The sequence below is a fragment of the Schistocerca piceifrons genome, chromosome 1 (assembly GCF_021461385.2).
Source record: "Schistocerca piceifrons isolate TAMUIC-IGC-003096 chromosome 1, iqSchPice1.1, whole genome shotgun sequence".
Classification (NCBI taxonomy): Eukaryota; Metazoa; Arthropoda; class Insecta; order Orthoptera; family Acrididae; genus Schistocerca; species Schistocerca piceifrons.
This window is the reverse complement of record NC_060138.1, coordinates 803,276,140-803,303,494: the sequence shown is the minus strand read 5'-3', so window position 1 is coordinate 803,303,494 and position 27,355 is coordinate 803,276,140. Positions and strand designations below refer to the sequence as shown.

General features: G+C 43.6%; 1 protein-coding gene across 1 annotated transcript in view; it reads left to right on the top strand.

Moving 5' to 3' along the window:
- Nucleotides 1–27,355, top strand: part of LOC124712951 (transcriptional regulator ERG homolog) — a 290,618-nt gene that overhangs the window by 217,867 nt on the left and 45,396 nt on the right. Inside the window, exon 6 of the mRNA XM_047242911.1 lies at nt 9,443–9,651. Within this exon, the coding sequence (XP_047098867.1) occupies nt 9,443–9,651 (209 nt within the window). The remainder of the gene's footprint in view (nt 1–9,442; nt 9,652–27,355) is intronic.

The following is a 27,355-nucleotide window of genomic DNA, read 5'->3' as shown; positions in this document are numbered from 1 at the left end:
TAGCAGTGATGCGAAACGGATGTTACAGATACGAATGCTCAACAGATGGAGGAGATGAAGGGGAAAAAAGCTCCGTAGGGGAAAAGTTAAAAGGGCGGACATCCAATCGTCCGCTGCCAGCGCCGGTCGGGGAACGAAGCAGTCGCATCCGGATGCTATTAGTCTCAGCGGTCGAGCAAGGGGCACTCGAAGGCTTAAAAGTTGCCTGTGCGACACGCGCTCTCGAAATAAGTCGCGCGGCCGAGCGGTGGCGTGGCAGCGCGAGGTGGCACTTAAAAGTCCATCACGGCGCGGGCGCTGGCCCGGCTGCACACGGCGCGGGGGCGTAGGACCAGGCGCAGTCCGACGCAGGCCGCGCCCCGCTTGATTGCCCATTAGCCGGGCTAATCGGATTGAAGCGGCCGTTCCCGGGGGCGGCGCGCGCCAACTGCAGATAAACAAGCCACGGCGCGAAAAATACGGCGCGCTCGTTAGCGGCCGTGATTGGCCGGCCCTGCCCTGGTGTCGGTGGCCGCCTAATTGCGACGGAAGCGACGCCGCCAGGAAATTGCTCCGCTGCATACGCCGATACGCCGCCGGCACAACGGGCCAGCCGCGCGCGTCTTCCGTAGGCCCGGGGCCGCGCGGCCGCCGGTAGGGGCACGTGTCTTGATCAGCTCACGACGGAGCGGCGACGATGGCACCCGTTAGCTGGACGTAGTGGCGTAGCACTGAACAAGCACACTGACGAAAACAAATCACAACGCCGAGAAACAACTGATGTAGAGTATGAAATTTCTGGAATACGCTTGTCTATGTAACATATTTAAGTGCTTAACATTGCAAGATCACAGGTTAATGTTCAAAAGGGACCGTCGCTTGGGGTATGTTACTTGAAACAGATTGTGGCAGAAGTTGCCTTCATTGAAAGTTATCTGTTTGTGGGGAAATTATCTATCCTTAGTTATAGGTATGTTTAGGGACATTTTACTTTTTTCTGTCATAGGTTCTCAGAAACCTCCTTCATCTGTATTACAGCCCTCTATGGGTGTGGATACTGAACACGAATAATGCGCAACGGATTCTTTTGAAGGGATCAGTGAAGGAGTCATAGAACGCAGCATACCTATTGGCCGTCTGTGCCATTAATATTTATAATTGTTAAAGGGGTATCGGGTTTGTTCAAGCATAGCATACTGAAGTTATTCTGAATAAATTTGCTTTATTTCTTTCATAATTTAATATAATGTTAGGTGGAGGTGAGGCCTCTTATTATTTTACACAACTGCACGCAACACGCACGCTATTTCTGGGAAAGGTGGAATTCTTAAAAGACGGGATTGCATCCCATCAGCCACTAGTAATTTTCCCGCTACTTTAATATTAAAACACATAGGACAGGATAGACAAGAGCTCAAACTTGCAGCTAGTGCTCAGATTCAATACTGGCATCCAATGGGGTGAGGACAAAGATCGGCTTGACATTTAGACGATAAAGCTTTCTTTTCTATACTCCTGTTCTGTACTGTATAACAACTTCAGTTAGAATTTAGCCAGTATCAAAGGATACTGCATGTTCACGTCGTGGCTATGACCTCGTGGGTTCAAAGTGGCTTTCCGCATGCTTACAAGATTTTAATCAAACGGTTCTAACTGTGTAAATGCCTCTACCGTGAGTCGGTAGCAGTTTATTTAAATAATCTGTTGCTTCTACTCAAGTTTCTCTATAGGCGAGCGTAGCTGCCTCATTACTAGTTCATCACACGTGGAGCACTTGGCCCCTATTTGTATTACACAGAAACCACACATTAACAATCAATAAACCCTTCCAAAATTCCTAACACACATAAATAAATTGAAAGTCACACGGTTTGTTACCTAACTCTATCGTATAGATGGACAATGTCGCTATCCAAGCCTAACGTTGCCTACCACGTGGCGTGAACACAAAGACATACATATATCACTTTCAATACACAAAAACCATACAACAGAAAATAATCAAAATAACCATGAGCGAAATCATTGGTTTGCCTATTCGACGCTGGGCTGAAAAAGAGTAGGTTGGTCACAAATAGCTAGTATTCCAATACCTTTTTCCATTACCAATCGAGATGGATATTCTGAAGGTACGTCCACTCGCTTACCCTTTCTTCGCAGAACAGCCCCTTACCATGGCGGAGCTCCTGAGAGCCTCTGGTATTCTGTGGAGGGGGTAGCCTCACCAACCTCTCCCCGCTAAACCCTATGTTCTCACATTCTCTTTGACAAAGTTTTGCCAGTGGTCGATCTCTGCCAATCAAGCCCAAGGAAACTAAGTTGGCACCACTACAGTCTACCAAGAGTTGCCTGCTTCCAAACTAATGGCTGACATCGCTTCAGGAAAGATGGGAATAGGTTGTAAAGGATATGTCACGTGCGTGAACATATTAACATTAAAGCAATATTCTACTACATAATAAATCAATTTTCCATCCTATATCATGGGAGTTTCATTTCACCCAAGGTGGGGCCGCGTTACGATTGAGAGAAGAACGGCAAGTGGCTGCACTCGTGAATATCTATCGATGATGCTGTCCTTTTAAGAAGGTACAATTGCAAAACATCGAATTTAATCATGGAACGGTACATACAGTCCCGTTTCAATGTAAACGCGATATAACCCATTGCAAATGTAAAATTGTAGTACATTAATAACCGGTGTAATCTTCCGTATGTTGAATGCAAGCATGCAAACGTGCATGCATTGTGTTGTACAGGTGCCGGACGTCAGTTTGCTGGGTGGGGTACCATGACAGTTGAACTTAGCCCTCAATACAACGACGAGTAATGCTGGTTTGGGTGATGCTAGAGTTGTCGTCCGATGATATCCCACGTATGCTCGATTGAAGACAGATCTGATAATAGAACATGCCAAGGGACATGTCAACATTCTGTAGAGCATTTTGGGTCAACAGCAGTATGTGGGCGGGCGTTATCCTGTTGGAAAACATTCTCTGGAACGCTGTTCATGAATGGCAGTACAACTGGTCGAATTATCGGACTGACGTACAAGTTTGCAGTCAGGGTGCTTGGGATAACCATGCGCTCGCTTCTGTTGTCATAAGAAATCGCACCCCAGACCATAGCCCCAGTATGCCTAGCACACAGACAGGTTGCTTGCAGGCCCTCAATTACCCTTCTTCTAACCAGAAAACGGCCATCGGTGGCACAGACGCAAAGCCAGCTTTCATCATAATACACGACAAACCTCCACCGTGGCCTCCAATGACCTCCCTCTTGACACCACTGAAGTCGCAAATGGCAGCGGCTTGGGGACACTGGAATGCACGTTACAGGGCGTCTGTCTCGGAACTGTCCTTGAGGTAACCGATTTTTAACAGTTCCGTACGTCACTGTGGTGTCAACTGCTGCTCATACTGCAGCTGCAGATGCAGTGCGATGGACAAGAGCCATACGCCAAACACGATAGTCCTCCCTCTCGTTAATGCCACGCGGCTGTCTTGCGACCCTACTTTCTCGTGACCACCACTGCCAGCGATCATGTACATCGGCTACATTCCTGCCAAGTCTTTCTGCAGTATCGCAGAATGAATATCCAACTTCCCTTAGTCTTGTTACACGACCTCGTTCATACTCAGTGAGGTGCTGATAATGGCTTCCTTGTCCCCTTAAAGGCATTCTTTACTATCATCAACTCGCCACGTCCAACCTCAAAGGTAACTAATGCTCACAACTGTTACGGCCTGTATTTAACGGAAACCTGATGTGAGTCCTCATAATGGTACTACCAGCGCCACTCTTACGCGACTGTCTCGAAATTTGAAGAGACATCGTCTTTCATATGTAGAAACACGCGTACCAGCTTTAGTTTATGACGCACAACTCCTTCTTGATATTGAGATTTTTTTGCCTGTCAGTGTATTTCACAAAATTTTGAAAGCTATGATGCTTCAGGTAACTGCTCTTCCGGATCTAAATCCCGTTGAACACCTCTGGGGTGCATTGGATCGACCGACGTGTTCGTCGTAGATGCTATTCAAATAAAGATAAGTTTGCTGCTGCCTTATTGGACGATTGGTTAAAATTCCTAATTGATGTATTATAAAAGCTTGTGGATTCAATGGCAAATATACGTGCTGTTGCGATCAAAGCCCATGGGCATGCATTCAAATACTGATTTTTTTCTTCAGATTCCAAAATGGTTTTGTTTTATTCTTACGCACTTAGACCTGCAAATTACTTTTGAGCGAGAAGAATTGTCATTACTGTTATGATATATGATGACCTCGTTTGAACTAAATGTAGTTAGTTTTGTACTAAATGAATTATAATCACATACTTTTCATTTATCCATTGGCAGTTGTTTTCTGTTTCACATTTATCTTTATGTAATTGTAACTACTGCTTTGTGCAAAATACTTTTGAGCGCTACTGTATATAAAAACCCGAGCAGAAAAGGTTCTCCTGGTCCCTAAGTTCAAACATTAGGTAAAGCGGCATATAAATGAACTGTATACTCAAACCAGTGTCTCTGTTACATTCACAGGAACCGAACTAGAAAAGGCTGTAAAACCGCTACAGTTCTACCTGGATGTTTTCAGCACCAGCCAAGTTTCTACGCAGTTGAAGATATCGAAAGCGCTTGCCATTGTAAAACCCATAAAACAATAAGATGACTCAGAAAGCTATTGTACTATAACACTGCGAAGTGTCTACTATGAGCTGTTAGAAACGCTAATGTTTAACAGAATTTACCAACACACTGATGGTGCTGTCCCTTCCTATAAGGCAGAGTTCCTCATAGTGCGTAGCTGTTGTGAGCAAGTTCTGATCCCAACCTTATATAATGAAAACTGGAAACTGGAACCGTCTGTGGCATTTATTTACTTAACAGTAGCTTAACCGTATGGTATGTTAGCCTGATTCTCGAAATGAAGAAAACTGTTCCACTCTCAAAATGATAAATTTGCTGGAGAATATGCATAAAAACTGCTGCTTCAAAGTCGCAATCATAGATGTCACTAGCAAATCCTTCCGCATTAAAAACAGATTACCGCAGAGATCGGTACTAACCCCACTTCTCTTCAGTCAATGTAGAATTGATGTTCCAGCGAAAAATTCTCTTACGCCGATGACATGGCGATAGCCACACAATCTAAGGACTGTGAACAAGGCGATCGAATACTCAGTAATAATCTAGGACCCAAAAGTAATATCTTAATGAGCGGAGGTTGTGAGTGAACACTCAGAAAACTGAAGTATGCGGATTCCAGAACTGAACGTGTTTATTGTAGAAGTGTAAAACACAATCAGTTCCCAAAGTGTCTTTGAATATACCTAGGTCGCTGCCTCATCTTTAAGAAGCATCTCGAAATCACACAACAAAAACTGATAACCACAAATGGCTTCGTTAGATAAATTGCTGAGAAGCACACACAAAGGTACTACGCTTAGCAGCACAACAATTGTCTATTCTCCTGCTGATTATTGCTCTCCTGTATGGAGTAGAAATTTCCAGGTCAAAGAGGCAGATGTACTCCTTAACGATACAATGAAGCTAATGTCTGGAACTCTCAAATCCACACTCTTCCTTAGCTATTTGTTCTCTCGAATATTGCTCCTCCTCATCATGGTGACAACTACAGGTGACTCAAGAGTGGAGCAAGATCAGCGATATCACAGTCGCCAATGATCTATCAATAAATAATACTCTTAACTTTCCACCTACATATGACTTGAAAGAGCAATGAAGATCAGGATGGGCATCCTTTCAGAACTACAACTACACGGCCTACACAGATACAACGAAACCACTTCCAGGGATGCGTATGTCTTGGAAAGCATGGAGCTGTCTGATCGGAATAAGAGCGGGGCATACCAGAACGAAAGTTGTGCTCTTTAAGTGGAACATGGCTGAAAGCCCTAAATGCGACTGTAGCACTCCGGAACAAACAATACAGCACACAGTATCGGAGTGTCAACGATTCCATTGGACGCATAACGATGTGCTAGCAGCAAGAGCTGATGCAACTGAAAGGCCCAATTCACTGGACAGCGCACTGTAGCAGACACCCACTGTGATCTGAAGTACTCTATGAAAACTATATTTTAATTAATGTTTAAATATTCTAATCACGATTAAACACTCAGTATGTTTTGTGTTTTATTTATAATAAAAGTTTATTTTTTCCAATTTATTATAATTGTTAATACATATATGTCTTATACTTGAATGAATGGAATTGATTACCTCTGTAAACGACATAAAATAAATAAATAAAAACGAAGTACACATGACAACAGCCATCGAAAGAATTCGGAGATGAGCTGTTAGGATACGTACAGTTCTGTTCAAAAGAGTAACAGAAATGGTTGGGGAACATAAATGGCAATCCTTGGAAGAAAGACGAGTATTAGTTCTGCTGTTACCTGGCAAGATAATATGTCTCGCGTAGGGACTATGACAATAAAGTAAGCAAGATCAGAACACGTACAGAGGCATATAGCGCGTACAGATAGTCATTTTCCCTTGCCTAATACGTGAATGGAACAGGAAAGAAAATCGATAACATTCCAGGACGAATTTTCAGTCTGTACTGATACGAAACTTTGTAGCAGATTAAAACTGTGAACCCGACCGAGATTCGAATCACGCCCTTTACTTTCACGGGCAAGAAAGGAGGAACTGACGAAAGTAAATCGTTGAGGAAGGGTCGTGACTCATGATTGAGTAGCTCAGTTGGTGGAGCACTTGTCCGCGAAAGATAAAGGTCCCGAGTTCGAAACTCGGTCTGCCACACAGTTTTAATCTGCCAGGAAGTTTCATCGATAACATTTGTTAATTTTAGTCTACATCATGCAATGCACGCTGATTTGCGGAGTACATATATTTATCATATTGTGTAAGCATGTTAATTCTGGTGGGTGCTTCAGTCCACGTAATATCTACGGAGTTGCTTTTCCGTGTCATTTGACCGTCTTCAGCATTTAATGTTTCAATCCAACTGCCGGGACCTTCTTCAGAAACCACTATTCTTCATATAGCCGCACTCTGTGGAAAATAACTGTTTCACGTCTCTGTATGGAAGGCGGATCTGTTGAACCAGAAAGATGTAAGTGGATAACATAATCCACGCTGTCATTGTCGGGCCACTGTTATTGCTGTAGTCCAGTACCATGTATCGTATGGAGAAGATACTGTGTCATGTTGAAGCACCTTTGGTTGGTTGTTATACCGTAGATGCGGGCCTAACAACTACGGACAGATATATCAATATTTCTACGGGAGATTGTAACCGTGGTATCGAAACATGGAAAGTTGAAGGTGGAAGAATTAAGCGACCAAACAATTCAGCAGATTATGAAACTTAATCAGTTTTATTAGTTTCAAAAAAAGAGTGTATCAGAGATTATACATCGCTCCCAGCGGTTCAAAAATGGTTCAAATGGCTCTGAGCACTATGGGACTTAACTTCTGAGGTCATCAGTCCCCTAGAACTTAGAACTACTTAAACCTAACTAACCTAAGGACGTCACACACATCCATGCCCGAGGCAGGATTCGAACCTGCGACCTCAGCGGTCGCGCGGTTCCTGACTGTAGCGCCTAGAACCGCTCAGCCACTCCGGCCGGCGCTCCCAGCGGTGCCTACAATGTTGGAATGCGTTCCACATCTGTCGTCGGATGGTCACAAGTACATGCATCGATATTTTCTTAATTGCACCTACGGTCTGTATCAACGTCCTCCGATGGTGGTTTCAAACGTAATTAGACTAATCAAAATGAAATCTGACTGTGCCAAATAGCGTCAAATTTCGCAACCTAAGCACATGAATTACAGGCTTCCTACCAAAACACTAACGAATAAAAGCCGCTGACTTTAGGTGAACATTGTTCTAACGGAACAACCAGCAGTTGGTGGAAATTGTTTGCGGTCTCTTTCCCAATTTCTCCTCCGTGAGCATCAAACACCTCCTGAATAAATTGATTATTCATTGTTTCCCTTTTCTATGTGAAAAACACGACTGCAGTCAGACAAATGGGACAGATATCACTATCGCTTGTGAGAATGTTTGATGAGCTCCATTCGGTCTAAGTGCAACTGTACGACTTTACATCGTTTTCCACATCATTCTAGCAGGCTTGTCTTTCATTCCTATTTGATATGTATTTGAGGTAGCTGTTATATCCGTTAGTAGAGTTCGATAGATCTTCATTTATTGAAGCGTCTATTTGTCCCCAATCATCTTCCAGCAACGATTGCACAAAATTTTGTGCGAATCCGACGCATTTTAAGTTTTTCCGGCACACTCGAATGAATGAATCCTGTCTCTGCTGTTACGTGGGTGATAACTAAATTTAGCGCACTGTAAAGAGAACTCTTTTCATGACGTCCGAAATTGTTGAGGGCTGCTCAGTACCCGGATAGTCTTCAGCGGATTTTCTAACTGATTAGAAAAATTAACATCACTCATAACACTTTCTCCGATTAGTATTAGTGCTGTTCTATTGATAATCTTTCTACGATTTTCTTAGTGATTATGTCTACCAAGTTAATTCAGGAATTCATGAAAAACGCATTGTTCCTAAATACTCCTTTTTTTCGTCAGCCACGAAAGACTATGGATAAGAAACGTGAAATAATTACCTAGAATAGCTCAACGTTTTGAATTTTTGATAATGTACAGAGAGCACGAATGATATTTTATTTCACCTCAGACGAAGGTGAAAAAGAAAGGAACAAAGTAAATTTTAAACTTTCTTTTTCAATGCAAACCACATCTTTACAGAAAATCTCGAAATTTCTGACTCCAACACCGTCACAAAGTTAACCATTTATTACAAAATGATTATCACAGCCCTTCGAAAATCTCTAGCAAATTAAAATTATTTTCGTGATCTAAAGTTATTAATATCAGCTCTTCACGGGTACTGATGTCTGTTAGATGCGGAATTTCATAGAACAGCACACACAAGAGCCCAGTGGTGCTAAACAGGGATGCCACCCTTGGACACCACCGCACCCAAACCACCTCACACTGCTAGGACGCAACCGAACACGCTCTCTTGGTCAAACGTCCGCGCGATCGTAGCTGATTGACTGTTGTCCTTTGGCCGTATCTCCGCAGCCGTGCAATTCCGACCTGTTGTTATCTGGAAAATTTTGCTCCATTCGATGCCGTGTAACCTGCTCCGACATTTTTACCATGCCCTTTTCCTCTACCCTGTATAACACGACAGGATGATTGAAACGAAACTTTCTCCAACGCTTCTTCTCCACTGCATAAACTATAGTCTTTGATATGCTGATACAGTAATTTCAGATTTATGTTTCTCCAGAAAGAATTCAGATATCGGAGGATGTCGCACGACAGCGACAGTAACGCAGTCGTGCCTATAGTTGTTGGACTGCACAGCAGAAACTGCGAGTGACAGCGTTTTGCCCGTGTGGTGTCGGCAGGTACTACTACGACAAGAACATCATGACGAAGGTGCACGGGAAGCGGTACGCCTACAAGTTCGACTTCCAGGGCCTGGCGGCGGCGACGCAGCCCGCGACGGCCGACCCCGCGGCCTACAAGTACCAGTCGGACCTGTTCATGTCCAGCTACCACCACAGCACCAAGCTCAACTTCATGAGCCCGCACGCCGCCATACCTTCCTCCTCGGGTACGTACGCTCGCCGCTTCACAGCGTCACGAACTCTGCAACACGTTACCACTGCTCACGTATCTGAATATTTCTGTTGTATGTGAAATCACCTTAGTAACTGTTACAAGTTATTTGAAAAAGAAAAAAGTCTGTGTTGAAAAATAATCATTTTATTGCAAACAAGACTGTTTTACACACAAGTTTTTTAGCGTGGCCATCATCCGCAGCAAGCACAGACATACTCGATTTGTAAACAAAAATGTAATTGCAATGTATTTTATTTCTTCCAGATGCGTTTCGCCTTTTACTTCACGGCATCTTCAGTGGAATCTAGAATGATACAGTCTTGTTTGGATATGCGATGTTTGTAGAACTGTTTGTAGAACAGTACACGTCTTTTTTTACGTAAATAAGTGATTATTTGCAGTTATTCGCTTTTTAAATCACAGTTTTCGTTAAAATAGCTACAACTAGTGACAGGAGACTAATACGGCTGCACAGCAACTAGCGCAAAAAATACGTAAATTGTGAAGAAAAAAGTTAGTAACATGAAATCGTGCATATTTTTCGTAAGTGAAGTTATAGTGCGACCTCCAGCGGGTGGCAAGATGACAAGAAACGCAGATGTCAGCCACGAAAGCGAATAACTGTAATTAATCACTTACTTACGTAAAAAACAAGACTTGAACTGTTTTATACTCTACAAGTATCGCATATCGAAACAAAACTGTATCATTCTAGATTCCACTGAAGATGCCTTAAAGTAAAACGCGAAACGCGTCTGGAAGAAATAAAATACATTGTATCAAGAAAAGGCAGTTTTTATTTACAACACGAGTAATACTGTTTTCTTTTAGAATTATTACCTTGTACCATAAGCTGAAAAGTCACATTAGTATGATTAGCAATAGCCTTAATGTACGTAACGTTGGTCTTATTAGATTAGATTCTTCTTTATCTGCCGACTGTATCAAGTTGACATTTCCGCGATACGTATTTCCATATAGTCATGAATGATAAAGTTTTCTTACTCAATAATCGGCGTACAGATTCATTGAACTGGCGTCAGCAGAGTAAGAAAGACGTTATCCTCTTTCTTAGTGCACCTCAGCCATTGAGGAACCTTCTCCGGTAGACAAAAGGACAGTTAGGAATTTTTAAATACAAGATTTCTCCATCTTACTGAAACCAAGGCTCAGCCAAATATATTCATAAAACAACTTCTGGGAACAGCATTGCAGGCTTGTTTTCTGCGACACACAGTCTGAATAGTATCGTTGGCACCCACAAAAACAATAAAATTTTTTGAGTACAATTTTTACTGTCAAACGTTTTCTTAATGAAGAATAAAGAAAAGAACAAGTCTGCGACAAATATTTCAAATATTCATACCTTTCTGACAGGAGCGAAAGTGCAATTTTATTTCCGATAGTCTCGTAGATGAAGTAACAGACGCAGATGTGCGCTTCAGGCAAACTACAGATCTGATTATTAAATGAGGCCACTTTTGCACACAGGACTCTGAACCGCTAATTTTTTAAAATATGATGATGGCTGTAAAGCCAAATTCGGTTATCTGTTACAATAAATTAAATACAGCGAATTCCACAGTGCACAAATTTGAATCTGTGGAGTACGAGCACAGATAGGAAAAGATGGGTGCACGATCTTGTCATTACATACTGTTGACACTCAGCCTTTCGCTATTGGAAATTGAAGCCTAATTTACGATTTAAAACGTCTTCAATACACAGTGCCGTTTAATCAGTTTCTTTGAGAACAAGACTGAATTGAAAAATATCGTTTCATATTGATCGAGTTATTCCCGAACCTTTTGTATTTGTGACTGCGTCAAGCTAGCAATATTATTCTCAAGAGATGAGTGATAGACTGGGTACATTTGAGAATTCGACTAAGACAACATCACTGATTTCACACACAGGTTGCACCTTAGACTCCACTGCTTGAAACTTTACATGGTCTTCTTGGAGTTGCGCGCATATGTCATTTACAGTTATCAACGTTTTCTACTAAAATTTTTTATGACTTATACAATAGGGACATTGATGCAGTTTCCTTCTTCCCATAATTAATATAAATATCATACATTCGTAAAAATAAATTCAGAGAGACAAGATTTTCTTCCTTTCAGATATTATTATTCCTATTTGTCCGCTTTTTTTTTTGTAAATTCTCCGAGGTTCAGCACTGCGACGTTTCTTTTACATCTTCCCATTCTCATATCTGATCCTCCTGAATTACTAAATTATCTTTGTATTATTTAAGGGTGGGTGGACTGTCCTTAGCTCACGGTGTATTTCCTCTTTTCCCCTCATATTAGTGCGCAAAGACAGGTTCATTGTTGACTAGTATTTGTTACGGATTTCTGATGCGTTTGTAAGCTTCAGCCAATAGCAGAATGCTAGAGATGGCTATGCGAATTTTGCTTCTTCCTGTTCTGCAGTTAGTTTCAAATATTATTAAGTGTCCGCGTATGTTCGACAGGAAGTAACCAGTACAAGACTCACCCATTAAAAGCAAGCCAGAAGGCTCCGTGGTTAAAGGCACTATCATCTAGGTTTTCCGAAGTTTCCCGAAATCAGCTTACCCGAATTATGGGAAAAATCCTCAAATAACTCTCTGCCAATTTCTTCTTTAACTCTCTAGTACTCTATCTCACACGTACTTTAACCATTCTTTCTCATTCTTATTGCATCATAAATTCGTAGTTATATTAAATACTGCAACACTCACGTATGCCTCTGTCATATGTCTGGTTGTTTAACAAAAATGACGTGTAACTAACATTGGCTAAGAGGTAACATGCAATAAATGTAGCTAAGCGTTTTTCTGCATTTTTTTCATTACACGTCACGTAATTTCTTCGCTTCACCTGTGGTGGAAGCATATGCAGCGATCCAGGTACGCCTGAACTGCTTCTGCTCACGTCATTTGCCGCTTGACCTACTTCAGTGCAATAAGCTTCGGTTAAAAGACGTGCGGTGAATGAGCCATAACCATCATCGCAATATAACGCGTATAAGCTGTTGTGGTTACCCCTGGTCCTTGGATAGTAATCAGACGTCTTATAAAACACCAAAGAAAATCTCAGTAGTAGAACTTTATGATTCATCTGAAAGAAACTGATGCTTATTTTGAGATAGCTCTAGGTAAATGAATCATGCGGTGCATCGTATGAATGTGATTCCTAGGCTCTAGCTTTATTTGCTTCTTCACGGAAGTAGGAAATTTCTATGGTTGACAATAGCACGACATGTAGCACATTATGTAATGTGAACCGTAAGGTACAGTGAAGATCTGCAATAACGAATGCGGAGTGGGCGAGTTAAAGGAATACAGTATTGAATGCTGGCGATGCGAACTGCTCGCAGTTTCATTAATTTAGCAGTTATATTGACTGACTTACTGCCGACTATAACGGATAATTTTGTACCTCACATCATTTACTCTGCATAAGAGCCACCAACCTAAGAAGTGTTCAGAGCATCAGCACTTGATCTGCCGGCACCTTCTTAAAGATCCGCATTCGTCCATCCTGATTTAGGTTTTCCGTGATTTCCCTCAATCGCTTCACGCGAATGTCGGGATGGTTCCTTTTAAAGGGTGCAGCCCAGTACCTTCCCCATGATTTCCTAATCCGAGCTCGCGCTCGATCTCTAATGACTTCGTTGTCGACGGGTAGTTAAAAACTAGTCTCGTCCTTCTCCTCTTCTTAAAAATCTATACAATCATAACAACGAATCTGGTTACATGTGCTGGTGGTTCGTCGGCCGCTGTGGCCGAGCGGTTCTAGGCGCTTCAGTCCGGAACTGCGCGACCGCTACGGTTGCAGGTTCGAATCCTGCCTCGGGCATGGATGTGTGTGATGTCCTTAGGTTATTTAGGTTTAAGTAGTTCTAAGTCCTAAGGGACTGATGACCTCAAATGTTAAGTCCCACAATACATTTGAGGTCATCAGTCCCTTAGGACTTAGAACTACTTAAACCTAAATAACCTAAGGACATCACACACATCCATGCCCAAGGCAGGATTCGAACCTGGGACCGTGGCAGTCGCGCGGTTCCGGACTGAAGAGCCTAGAACCGCCTGGCCACCGCGGCCGGCGAGTGTTTACAGAGTGTGTTTAAAAATAGTGTCACTTATATTTGTCAGTTTGAAATTTAGTGCAGCATTTAGTGACAATTAGTTGGTCTATCAGAATAATGTCCCCCCGTACTTTTAACCTCTGCTTTGTTCTTGAAGAAATACTCTCTTAAAGACTCGACATGAATCTTTCTCAGCAAATGTTTTGCTAATCAACTTTTGAAACAATGCTGTTAACAGGAAATAAGTGAAAATAATTTTTACTTATTATTGGAAGACTGATGATTAAGTTTATGCTGCGGGCCTGAAATCCCCGTTCGGCCATCCAAATGTAAGTTTCCCTTCCTTAGAATAAAATATGGTTCCATGGGTCATTTCAAAAAGCTTTTCCTCCGTCTATACTCAGAGCTAGTTCTCCCGTCCGTAGTTAACATCCTCGTTGGCTAGAGGTATAGCTTAACACTGTTCGAAACGTGTTACATTTACAACATTATGTTACAAATTGAATTAACTTACTAATAGTGACTACTAAATGATATTTATAAATTTTATTAAACAGTGTTGGCCGAAAAAAAGCCGCCATGGTTAGACAATAAATATAATGCAGATTTCTGGCTGAATTGTTACATATCAAACAAATCGAAACGTTTGGAGTTCGATCCTAATACCGTGCCCTGCCACTGAACGTTACTTTCAGCACTGTTGATGCTTTTTGGATGTGAATACTGGTAAGGTGCAATGCATCTTTCGTCCCCTCTTAATCTATAATGCCTTCATAAATGGCCTGGGAGCCTATTCGTCTATCAGAGGAGAGCAAATGTCAACTGTTCACAATGAGACGATGCTTACAAACGCGCTGAGAGGTTTACAGTGTTTGATACGGCCAGCCCACATTTGAAGTTAACTTACGTGAATTATATCACCTAATAACAGATATAAAAAGTAAGCGTGCCAGCTGTAAAGAATATAAACAGAGCACGTTTAATGTCTTGCCTTTGTTCCAGCTAAATATATCTATTTGGACGCGGGCTGAGCAGACAACAGCTGCTCTTTTGCAAAAATTATTGTGGAACAATTAAATTTTTCCGCCAGGCAATGCCATTAAAAAAGAAAACGATAATACTACCATCTTATTGATGAAAATTTTTTCGATTTTAGTTATTGTGTTGAGACAAACGGAAGATTGGCAGGCGGACTTTTACTGTAGCCTTCTAACGTGTGTCATTGCCAGAGGATGTGTGTGATCTGGTACAGACAACGACTCATGGTGCCGTGCACTTGAGACGGCGACATTTCTGAACTGGCCACGAGTCTGCCAACAGTGACTGACTGTCATTGCGCTCAGAAGAGAAGTCTGGAACGACCACCGAGAAATAGCGGAGGCACGCTACGTAAGACCTAATAACAGAAGTGCCCCTCATGTTCCTCAGTATGAACATCTCACTCTCGGACCTCTCTAATTTGCTACGGATGTGTTCATACACTTTTTGGTCATCTCGGCTGTTTCGTTTCGTCAACTTTTGTTGAAATTTCGTGACACACTCTTTTCGGGTCTAAACCGAAGATACTCGCCATGAATGTTCCTCTCTAAAGTTTCGAGCAAAATCTTGAGTACTTTTACTTTGCCAGTATCTGCAAACCGCCGTGCCTTCTTGGGTGTTCTACTGTTCAGTTGGCTTCGGCAGTCCTCACTGTACGGCTGTCACCAAAAGAGCAAGACTTTGGTCGAGCTCCTTGGACTTTAATCTATAATGGCCTACCGAAAGGTGACCACAGCGCTATTGTCTAGTCAGCGAGTTGTGCCCGTCTGCAGCGGTATTCTTCCACGAAAAAGCTTTGTCTCCAACGACTCGGGGTGGCTAGTCACTACATCCTCAAAAGAACCTTTGCTTTAAGACTGCCGCACTTTTATGTAGTATTAACAGAAGTTAGAGTGCGCTCCTTTCAGTGTCTCGTCGCAGTTACAGCCCATTTCCAAAAACGTGTAAATAACCCGGCGGCATGGTGCTCGGGCAATTTTTCGCGAACTCGACGCGGCAAATTCGGCGGCTAAGGCGGCGGCAGTTTTTCACGAGGCGATAATGCCGGGGGCGCCATTCTTGCGGCGGCGCCTTATCTGAGAGCCGGGGGCGGCGGGGGCGGCAGGGGCGGCGCTAACGGGGCAGCGCTGCGCGGCGCCTAACTTATACTGCGGGCCTTTCAATCTGGCGCTCATCACGCGCGCTCCGGAAATTGTCTCGCTCGCTAGCTGCAGCCAGCAGCCGCGCCGCGATCCTATCTGGCGAGGAAGCGACAGCGGCCGGGCCGCCGCCGCCGCGACCGCTCAGCCGCCTCCTCGTGCGCCTGCCGCTGTCACGCTGCCTCAGGTACCGCGACGAGGCACTGTGCAGTACTGCAGAACGTAGCACACCGCCACAGTACCGCAACAGTCTCGGGCGCAAAGGATGCTCCGCTTCAGATTTTCTGAAAATCTTTATGCACTAGAATGTCAAAATCAAGCACCTTTCAGCTCTCTACTTTCCAAACTTATTTTATTTGGCTACCAGTTTTGGCGATTTGCTACGCCGTCTTCAGGAACCTAACCGACGTATAGGAAAATTCCACCTCGGTTCTGGTCAAAACAGGGGCCAGCAATACTGAAGACGGCATAGTAAATCGCCGAAACTGATAGCCAAATAAAGTAGGTTTGGAAACTAGACCGCTGGAAGGTGTTTGATTTGACATCCTGTACCGAACAGACGAGTACCACTGGACGTCCCCATTAGGGACGTGGAACTCTGCTACTGTGATGAGTAAACGTTTTAGAAATGACTGCAACCAGTCGCCTTTTCTGAGGGAAGAAGTTTTTGGTTTTACCATTACCGGTTTTATGTCGCTTGGAGACTAATCATAAGATAGTATACAATTCTTAGCGATTATTTGTGATGGAAATGTTGTGTGACTAAGGCCTCCCGTCGGGTAGACCGTTCGCCAGGAGCAACTCTCTCGATCTGACGCCACTTCGGCGACTTGCGCGTCGATGGGGATGAAATCATGATGATTAGGACAACACAACACCCAGTCCCCGAGCGGAGAAAATCTCCGACCCAGCCGGTAATCGAACCCGGGCTCTTAGGATTGACATTCTGTCACGCTTACCACTCAGCTACCTGGGGCGGACAACGATTGTATGTAGCATTTAGCAGAGGTTGTTGTGTAGACGTGATAGGACAACAAATCGAAATAACTAAATACTGAACTAGGGTATTATCTAGAATTACTTACATTACGAGGTCGAGTTTTTAGTGTACAATGTCCGTAGACAAAGGATGAATCGTCCGGGGGGGGGGGAGAGGGAGGGGGTGGCGTTTGTAGTTTTAAAGGCTGCCAAGAAGGTCGTCCTCTTGCTCAGCGCACTGCTAACTGTCGTTTCCGCACGCGAAATGTGTACAACGCCCCAACGAAAAGGATGGTTTCAGTGATGCCCTTTATGCTATCCTCAAAGGACTCTTTCGTGTCGATTCTGAGCAGCAGAGTGTCTGAAACGTTATCCTCAACCAACCTACAGAAAATCGAGCTATTTCAACGCTAGGCGTCGCGTTTCTAACCTCCATCACAGGGGCGTCAAAAGAGGTGTCCGGGGAGGGGGGGGGGGGGTAGTGAAGTGAGATATGGGTTGTTATAGCGGGTGGGTGTGAAGACCTTCTCGTAGTGTGACACGTTCACTGTGGCGTTGAACAGAATTGTGGTGAAATTTGGTGCGAATGTGACAGCGTTAACCCACCTAACAAGTCACATGAACTTTTGAGCTCTCGTCTTTTTATCAAATGTGTCAACATCTTGCTGTACGAAGCGCCGCCGAGCCCGAGCGTGATGGGCATGCCGCGACTCTTTTGCACCGTTACAGCAGAGGGCTGTAGGTAGCTTTGGGACAAATTTAAATTCTCTAAGTCGCAATGGGAGATAGCATTTCGAAAAAGCATCCTTCAACTGTGTTGCATAGTGCAGTTCTTAGCGATGTACTCACGATTGGGACCGGAAAGGGTGGTGAGAGAGAGGGGTACGCGTGTGACAGTGGTACACAAAATCCCCCAGTCACACACACCATAAGCTGTACTGTGTAGCACAGAAGCAGGTATAGATGTAAAAAGCAAATGAAATGATCGCATCCAGAGCTTATTTGGTAAATGGTAATTTATACGATTTCTTGAAAATTTTAGTTTTAATTTGGTTGAAAGACGCTGCAGCGCGATACAAGAGCGCATTTTTCTTTTTTTCAGTAGAGGGTGCAACATCTCAGTAATAATCATAAGAGGTGACAAATAAGCATGTCAGTGTAAGTTACATTCTTTCTCGTGCTCATTATACAAATTTCGAATATTTTCAAAAATTTTATTCAAGGTATTGCCAGCTATCAAGGCACAGTTCCTTCCTGCGAAGTATATTTTTATCCTTTAATGAACATGTTTAAATGAACAGGCTGTATCCTTACTAACATTTATCTCTGAATTCATTGTGACCAAGGAAACCACTTCCTTAGTTTCCCTTTGGTTCATTGTCTAGTGAAAATCTTTCAACTCGTCGTCATTTCAGAGGCTTGCATTTTCAGCGCGTCAGATGTGATACTGTCTGTGGATGTGATGAAGTGTGGAGTGTACTGTTGTGTGACTGCCGTTCATGATGATTCATAAACAGACTAAATGAACTGCCAATATCATGAGACAGTAATAGGAGGCTTAAACCCGATACTAGCAGACTGCCTCCTCCTCTAAAGCAGCATTAACGTGGGAGTCAAGCTGGAAAGTTAGTATCCTGCGATAGATATTCAACTGTACCACAGGAGAGACTTTAGACTTTTGGATTCAGTCTCAGCGCGCAGTTGCAAAGTCTGATGTTGAGTAATATTACACTTCTGTCTTCCCTCTCAAGTATGATGACGATGCAGATCTTTCCACCATCAGCACTGTAACGTGCTACATCCGAGTCGAGCTCGAGTTAGCGACCTCGACTACTGATGCACTCAAAATCACATTAAGTCTCGCCAAACTACTGCACAGGCAACACCAATTTCAAAATTGGAAGAAGAGAACTGGACATACCCCTCCGCTGTTGCTGTACGCACGTGTTGCTGTCGGGGAAAATGTGTAAAACGTTTTCAGGTCACATTACTCGTTTCTACCTGTCAGTTGTTCAGGAATCGCGCTCCAGTACCAAAAAGTGGACGCATGAAGGATAAAAGCAGCAGCACAGACAAATAGGGAATTCCTGGCCAAAGTAAGTCTCTTACTCCCCTACATTGGTCTCAATTTTAGGAACAAATTTCTGACAATTTACGTTTGGAGCACAGCGTTATATGGAATTGAGTCATGGACTTTGAGAAAACTGGAAATGAAGAGAATCGAAACGTTTGTGATATGTTGCTGTAAATCGATATTCAAATTAGGTGGACGTATAAGAAGTGAGGAAGTTCTCCACAGAATCAGCAAGAAGACGAAGATGTCGAAAATATATACAAGAAAACAGGACAGTAGAACACGCGTTAAGAGATCATGGAATAACTTCATTGATACTTGAGCTGTAGAGAGCTACAACAGTGGGGGAAGATAGACACTAAAATTCATGCAACACATGTTTGAGATGTTGAGTTCACGTGCTATTCTGAGATTAAGAGCTTGGAAAAGGAGATAAATTCGTAGCGGGCGACATCAAAGCAGTTAGGAAACTGATGACCGAAAAACAGATTTTTTTTTTCACTGTTGTATGTTTAGTATCTGGAATTCTTCCTTGAACTCTGAACACGAACGTAACAGCGCTACCCGTTCCGTATATTTAGAAGCCAGTAAAGTTGAACATGTTCAAAAAATGTGTGTGAAATCTTATGGGACTTAACTGCTAAGGTCATCAGTCCCTAAGCTTACACATTACTTAACCTAAAGTGTCCTAAGGATAAACACACACACCCATGCCCGAAGGAGGACTCGAACCTCCGCCAGGACCAGCAGCACAGTCCATGACTGCCGCGCCCTAGACCGCTTGGCTAATCCCGCGCGGCATTGAACATGTTGGCAGATCAATACAAATATCTGCGTGCCGGCTTCTCTGACTACATCCAGAGATATCAACTGAAGAAAGAGAGAAAGCGATAAGGAGAGGGAGAGAGAAGGTGACGCCAATGCATTACGATGGTTCAAATGGCTCTGAGCACTACGGGACTTAACAGCTACGATCATCAGTCCCCTAGAACTTAGAACTACTTAAACCGAATTAACCTAAGGACATCACACAACACCCAGTCATCACGAGACAGAGAAAATCCCTGACCCCGCCGGGAATCGAACTCGGGAACCCGGGCGCGGGAAGCGAGAACGCTACCACACGACCACGAGCTGCGGACAATGCATTACGAGAAATCAGAAAACAAGCTTCGGAAATTAGATGTTTATTTTTGGTTGTACGAATTATTTGCTGCCATGGAACACAGCTGATAAAAGGAACTGAATGGCCTGTAATCGAATGGCGGAAAACAGAGCTGAGATATTAATGCTAGTTTCAAGAACGATGTTGCTGCTGTTACTTTTGACTTGTGCAGCGCTAGGATCTCGATATGTGGAATATTAAAGCGCGGCGTGGTGACTGACGAAGCTGAGCGTAGTCTGCAGCATTGCATCTCGTCGCTTGCGCTTGAAGCTGAGCCTACGGGGCGATGGCAGGCGGGAGTCGGCAGCCGATATCTGCTGGCGTGTCCCGATTCCACGGCCGCCGCCGCCGCCGCTGTAATCTTCCCCGTCATTACGCCTTATTCAGGGACGAGGGAGCACGATAGCTTTGTAGCGGGCGCGGCTCCACGAAATGACTATAATTCTTCTGGCTGCGTCACGGGAGCGCTCGCAGCGCTTCAGGCAGTCGGAGGTGAGGTGGCCGCAGCAGCGTAAACGTGGCCCCTGGCGGTGCCCGCACTCGCGTGCTGCCAGCATGGCGTGTCACTAGTGGAGGGGGGGGGGGGGGCGGACATAAACTTGCAGCTTTTCTGTGGTTTTCCTCACTCTCCTGTGAGAATATCGTGTCGTTCTTCAATTCTCATGTGAGAGATTGTTTTTTACAACATCTGTGGTGACAACAATGTGTTTTTTCTGAAAGTTCTAATCCTATCAATTAAACACAGATACACGGTAGTCATGCCGCCTTTAAAAGGGATTATAAAAGTCTGTACTCTGAAATGTGATCGCACTTTCCATCTAGCGGGGAACAAGTCCGTTGTTGTTATTGGAGAGCGTTGCGTCTTTACCGCGCGTGCTTGTTGTTAAATACGCTGGGAAAGACTGTGTTTCTAAGCTTCTGTTTTTTAAACGCAATTTTGACGTCGTCCGTTTCCTACACCCTAATTAAGAAAGTAGAACAAATAATTTAGTGGCGGCGGATGCGTCTGTCACTCAGGAAAAGGAGTCCAAAACTAAGTGAAGATTCTGTCGACAAAGTTTCCTGCAGAGTCGATCTAAATCAGTATGTGGAAGCAAACGATAATTTTCTATTATCATAATTCACTGTGAGATAGCTTCTACGGCAGGAGATCATATTCAGACTTCCACTTCCAAATAACTCGACAATTTTGGGAGAATTTTATGACCCTTAAAGAACTGTACCATCCTTTGGTCAAACGAGTTATTTTGAGTGATGAAGTGGCATAGAATTTCACTCAAAACATTACTTGGCACAATGTCCGTTTATGGGAATCCGAGATATTGAATTTCGCCACTTGTAAATAACTGGCGATTTGCGAATATTTTTTTCACTGAGAAAACTTTCAATGGATATACACTGAGTAGACAAAATTCATGGGATACCGAAATGCACATATACAAATGGCGGTAATATCACACACACAGGGTATAATAGGACAATGCATTGGCGAGGCTGTCATTTGTACTGAGGTGATCATGACCACACGAAGGGAATTAACAGACTTTGAATGCGGAATGGTTCTTGGAGCTTAACTCATGGGATATGCCATTTCGGAATTTTTCGCTATCCACAGTGTCAAGATTGTACCGAGAATACCAAATTTCAGGTATTACCTCTCACCATGGTCAACGCAGTGGCCGACGGCCTTCACTTAACGACCGAGAGCAACGGCGTTTTCGTAGAATTGTCAGAACAACCGACAAGCAACAATGGGGGAAATAACTACATAAAAAAATGTGAGAAGTTCGACGAACGTATCCGTTAGGACAGGCGGCGAAATTGGGCTTCAATGGGCTGCGGTGCAGACGACCGACGCGAGTGCCTTTGCTAGCAGCATGACGTCTCCTGCAGCGCCTCTCATGGGCTCATGACCATATTGGTTGAATCCTAGACGATTGGGAAACCGTGACCTGGCCATATGAGTTCCGATTTCAGACGGTAATAGCTGATGGTAGCGTTCGAGTGTGGTGCAGACCCCACAAAGCCAAGGACCCAGATTGTCAACAAGGCACCGCGCATGCTGGTGGTGGTTCCATAACGATGTGGCCTTTTGTTTTTACATGGAGTGGATTGGGCCCTCTGATTCAACTGAACCGATAATTAATTGGAAATGGTTATGTTCCCAAACTAAGATGAAATTCTTAATGGATGACAATGCGCCATGTCACTGGGCCACAGTTTGTTCAAGACTGGTTTAAAGAACATCCTGGACAATTCGGGCAAATGATTTGGTCACCCAGGTCACTTCATCCTCTACCAGCAACACTCTCGCAATTACGGATGGCTATAGACACAGCAGACTGACTATTTCTGCGGAGGACTTCCAGCGACTTGTTGAGTGCAGGCCACGTGGAGCTGCTGCACAATTACGGGCAGAAGGAGGTCCGACACGATATTAGGAGGTATTCCATGACTTTTGTCACCTCACTGTATACACCTGTATATGTCGAAAATTGTTTAATATTACAGCTCATGGAGGAGGAAATGACCAGGGGATCCTATTCCAGGCGTACGTGGCATCATCACACTGGAATACGGACGTTATCCCCAAGCCAACTTTACTTCTTCCTATTCAAAGCTCGGCTATAGACGATTACATTTCCCCATTTTTCAGCGATAATTCCCTGCATTACCACCTACTGTATCGCAGAAGCCTAGTCTAAGAAACGTACACCAAAATACGGTTGCCAGCCATACATTTCTCTTATTAGCCGTGCACTTCGCATCGATTACACCTGAAGGTGACGTAAAAATTTTAGGAGTCTCATTTCTGAGATATTTTGAAGATTATATCCTTACGTTGAGTTCTGGTGAAATTATAGCATTATCAATTCGCCTAGTAATTTATGATCTCCTCCTCTATGCAATACTGGCCTCTCATTCCAAAATGACAATGTCATTTATTATATTACACGATGCAGAAAAATTACATATATTGTTCATTTAATGTGAAATAGCATAGGCTTGTAAATTTACACGCGAACGAACAAATATCGCCCATGTTTCTTCTGCTCCATCTGCGTTAAATGTACCACACAGTGCCCAGTCGGAATCTGTTTCAAACAGGAAAAGACTACTTTAGGAACAAAAGCGCAAACCACCCGTATTGTTCAAATTCTGTTAAAGACGTTCTGTACCACATACTGGCGGTTCTTAGGTACCAGCCCGTCGACATCTGCTGAAGTTTGGAGATGACAGATTAATCTGTAGTATATATAATTTATTGTGTAAATACTACAGTAAAAGCTAATACCAAAATGCAGTTTGCAAAGCAATTTTTTGGGAACGATGCTTTTGTATTTTGAAAAGAGCTGCCCAGAAACTTTCTGAAACTGTATCAACATAATAACTCGTATGAGGTCCATTAGATAAAAAAATGCGATTAAAAATGGACTACACTTGTTTTATCACTCGAAATCCACACTGGTTTTATCTCGTTTATGGGTCATACTGGTAGAATTTTTTGTTAAAACGTACTATCGTTTTCATGAAAATATTGTATTCTCCCTTCGTCTATTATACAGCAGGGTAGCCTTCAGGAAGTGTGTGAACTTCCTTCGAAACCAAATTTCTGTGTGCCAACAACTTTGTGTTGTTTTTCATAATTTTGATTACATTATTCATATGAAGTTCTCAGTTAATCAAGGATTATGGCAAGTAAACACAGACACACACACACACACACACAGACACACACACACACACACACACACACACACACACACACACACACACACACACAAACCCACGTGCGCATGCATACATATCTACATACATATAAAAGGGGTACCTTATTGGTGTATTGATAGAACTATGTGGACGCTGCTTTGTAAAGGTAAAATTAATTCGGCCCCCAATGGCTACACTCAAATTCACGTTTCGTATTTCCTCTCAAATATCATGAGGAAGATATCCACCAGTTGCTATGCCTCTTACGACGTTCTTTTCGACGAGACAAAGTCCTTCCCCTCCGCCATCACATCGTATTGTTCAAAAGTATGACAAACAGATTAACGACGTTCCGTCATGGGTTGAACTAACGTGATACTTGGGATAACGACTGTCGAGTTCGCTCCGGTACTGCTATATGAGAGCAAAACATTGGATTGTCGATCCCAATCGTCAAACGGTGACGATCGCGAACTCCGTTCCACATTAAAAATGCATGACCTCCGAAATAAAGTAGACTCTGTTAATTTGGTGCCACCGAGTTCGAAACTGACGTTAGAATTCGGATATTAGCTCTGTCTTCCGAATTGCGTCCATTATTAGAAATTTCTCTTTTGTCACCAAATTCGTACCTCACGTATAAGCAGTTAGCAACACTGCATATGGAATCGTAAATAACATAGCATGGTATCATAACGTAATCCGATACATCTTCTGCTCGTATTCATCACGTGATCAGCGTCGTTATGGCAAGATAAGGGCCTCCACTTCTTAAGAATTGTGACAGTTCAAATGGTCGCGTTTTAAAGCTTCTCGAAGTTTTTTACGAGAGCTGTATCGGGATGTACTTCTATCAGAAAATTATTAACAAGCACGTAAAACAGTGCCTCATAAATGTGTTAATAATGCAGGTAGCTTTAGCTACATATGCAGTGAAGTGACAGTGACTTCGGCAGTGTTCAATTATGCCCTCTACATTTAAAAAAAAGCGTGTTCTACATTTTCACTTTTTGACAGATGTTCAGGACAAAAAAAAAATATTGTCACCACCAGTGCGCTGCAGTACGTATCAACAGCATCGGAGGGTGACTTGAAAACAGAGATTTGTGCCATTTCGACTGAAGACGGTTGCAGAGAGTCCCTATTATTTCTGTATGGTCTTTTCTATGAACAAATGAGTCTCCATTAAGAAACAAACCAAGAAGTAGAGGTTCTAATATAGCTCTAGAATTCGCCCTATACCTCGGTGCAAAGAAAGTCCTGTTTCTTTGTGCTCTAATGAATCTCAGCTGAAACTGTAAAATCATCGAATTTAGGGATGTACTCTTCTGTCCGAGCACATTTTTCTCTAAGTACAAGATGGCTCAACAACTTCATCAGAGATATACAAATTCCTAAAAATAAAGAAAGTCATTTGATATATCGTTTAAAACATTAATATGAGCGATGAACAATAAAATAAAATAGTGAAGAAGTAGTGCGGCTGCGGTTGTGGTGCGTACAAAGCCGCTGGAGAAATGACGCAGAGGACCCCAGACAGCCTCTTGCACACAGAGAGGCGGCCCGGTGTTAAGCCGGGTGAGCGCACGGCTCGGAAGGAAGGAAGCCGCGGACCCGGCGCCCGATCGATGCGGTGGGTAGGCAGCCCGCAGCGCACTGCGCGCCGCTCAGCTCAAAGCCTTGCGTAGAGAGGGAGGCAACTCACCGTATCACAACATGTCCCGGAGGCCCAGCCACTTGCCAATCCGCGCACTCCGAGGCTCAAGCGAGTCTTCGAGGATATCAGTCACCAGTATTGCTGTTAGGTACGATTATATAAGTGCAAGACGTAATTAATGTTTTGGTTGATATTTAAGAGACCAATTCGTAAGTTTTTGATTATCACTTCGAAAACGTCAGGCTTCGGCCATGAAACTTGTTAATGGTGTCGGTCCTTCTCAATTTATTCACCCTGTAATGCGACACATTTTTCTCAACGATGGATGACTTGGCGGAGACTTAAGGTCTATAAGTCTGCATTTCGGCTGCTCAAAAAAATGTTCCACCCCGACAGACACTAAGTCATCGTTTTGGAAATGCTTGCTGCGAAAAGAAAGGGGAAGGAATCACTGGGTAATGTGACAGGAGGATACAGAGGCTGAGGCAAAATAGAACTGCCTGTGCAACTGTGCAGAGTGAGCTGCAAGTAGTCGTGGAGCAAGAACATTCCGTAGACAGCCTCCCGCCACTCTGCGTCTTGAAAGCGTCCCGCAAGCTCGTCAGAAGATTTCGCAAATTTGCTCCTGTGACAGTTTGACCCCACCAGTGTAATCTGTTGGCATTGCACTGTAGCAGTCCCTTCCCCCCCCCCCCCCCCCCCCCCCGCTCCCCAAAAAAAATGGTTCAAATGGCTCTGAGCACTATGCGACTTAACTTGTGAGGTCATCAGTCGCCTTAACTAACCTAAGGACATCACACACATCCATGCCCGAGGCAGGATTCGAACCTGCGACCGTAGCAGTCGCTCGGTTCCAGACTGTAGCGCCTAGAACCGCACGGCCACTTCGGCCGGCTCCACCCCGCCCCCCCCCCCTCCCGCCCCTTCCAAAACAAGCTCTTTGTATCAGCTCATCCGATGACGGTAGGCTCGTGGCCATTTTCGGCGGCGGTGAATGCGCATGTTTCCACTAATTGCTTTGTTCCTTTTTCTCGAGGTCACGTCGAAACACCCGGAATTCGCCCACGATCATTAGGCGGGATGAGTAAGCCACCTGGAATGGCCTCACAAAGCTACAAGACTCCCTCTTCTGATTCCTTACGACGGGTTCTTTGAAAGAGTGCTAGCAGTCGTGCCACATAGCAGGCAGCGATGTTTATCTTGTCCAAAATGTCGTGAAAGATGTTTAAAACTGGTCCATGACTAATTTTTCCCTACTTTCAATATCGCTTTTGTTTTGATATGCCGGTCTTCGAACACTAAGACTTCCAATCCCCTTCCTGTACCAGGTGCTTCGCAGACAGGTCCTGCACTTGGTTCCCGTCATTTGGACAAGATTCACCACACTGGAAACGTCTGTTCCACTTAATCATCGCCTCACATTACGTTGCTGTGTTGCGCATAATTTCACTAAATCATCAGGGACTGTCGCAGCGGTGTTCCCAGATGCATAAAAAGAATTACTGAAGGATACCCCACTTAATCAAAGGATTAAGCCATTTTGTTTTGTCGCTTCGAACTGCATGCTGTGGCGTGGGTTTTCAGTGCTTATCAGGACTCCAAACGTATAATTAGAAACAAAAAACGTTAATTGTGTAACTTTCTTTCCAAGGTGCTGATTAAAACTGCATTTAAATATCACGATCAACTCTGCATGTATAACGGCATATCCAGAAAGTTGAAGTTGGCGCTACAGAAGCTGGACCAGTACTTTATACTTGTCCCAGTGAATGAAAGATAAGGCAGTTACTAATCACCACGAAAGTTATAAGATAAAAGCTGGAAAACAAAGACACAACGCCAAGACTCTCATTT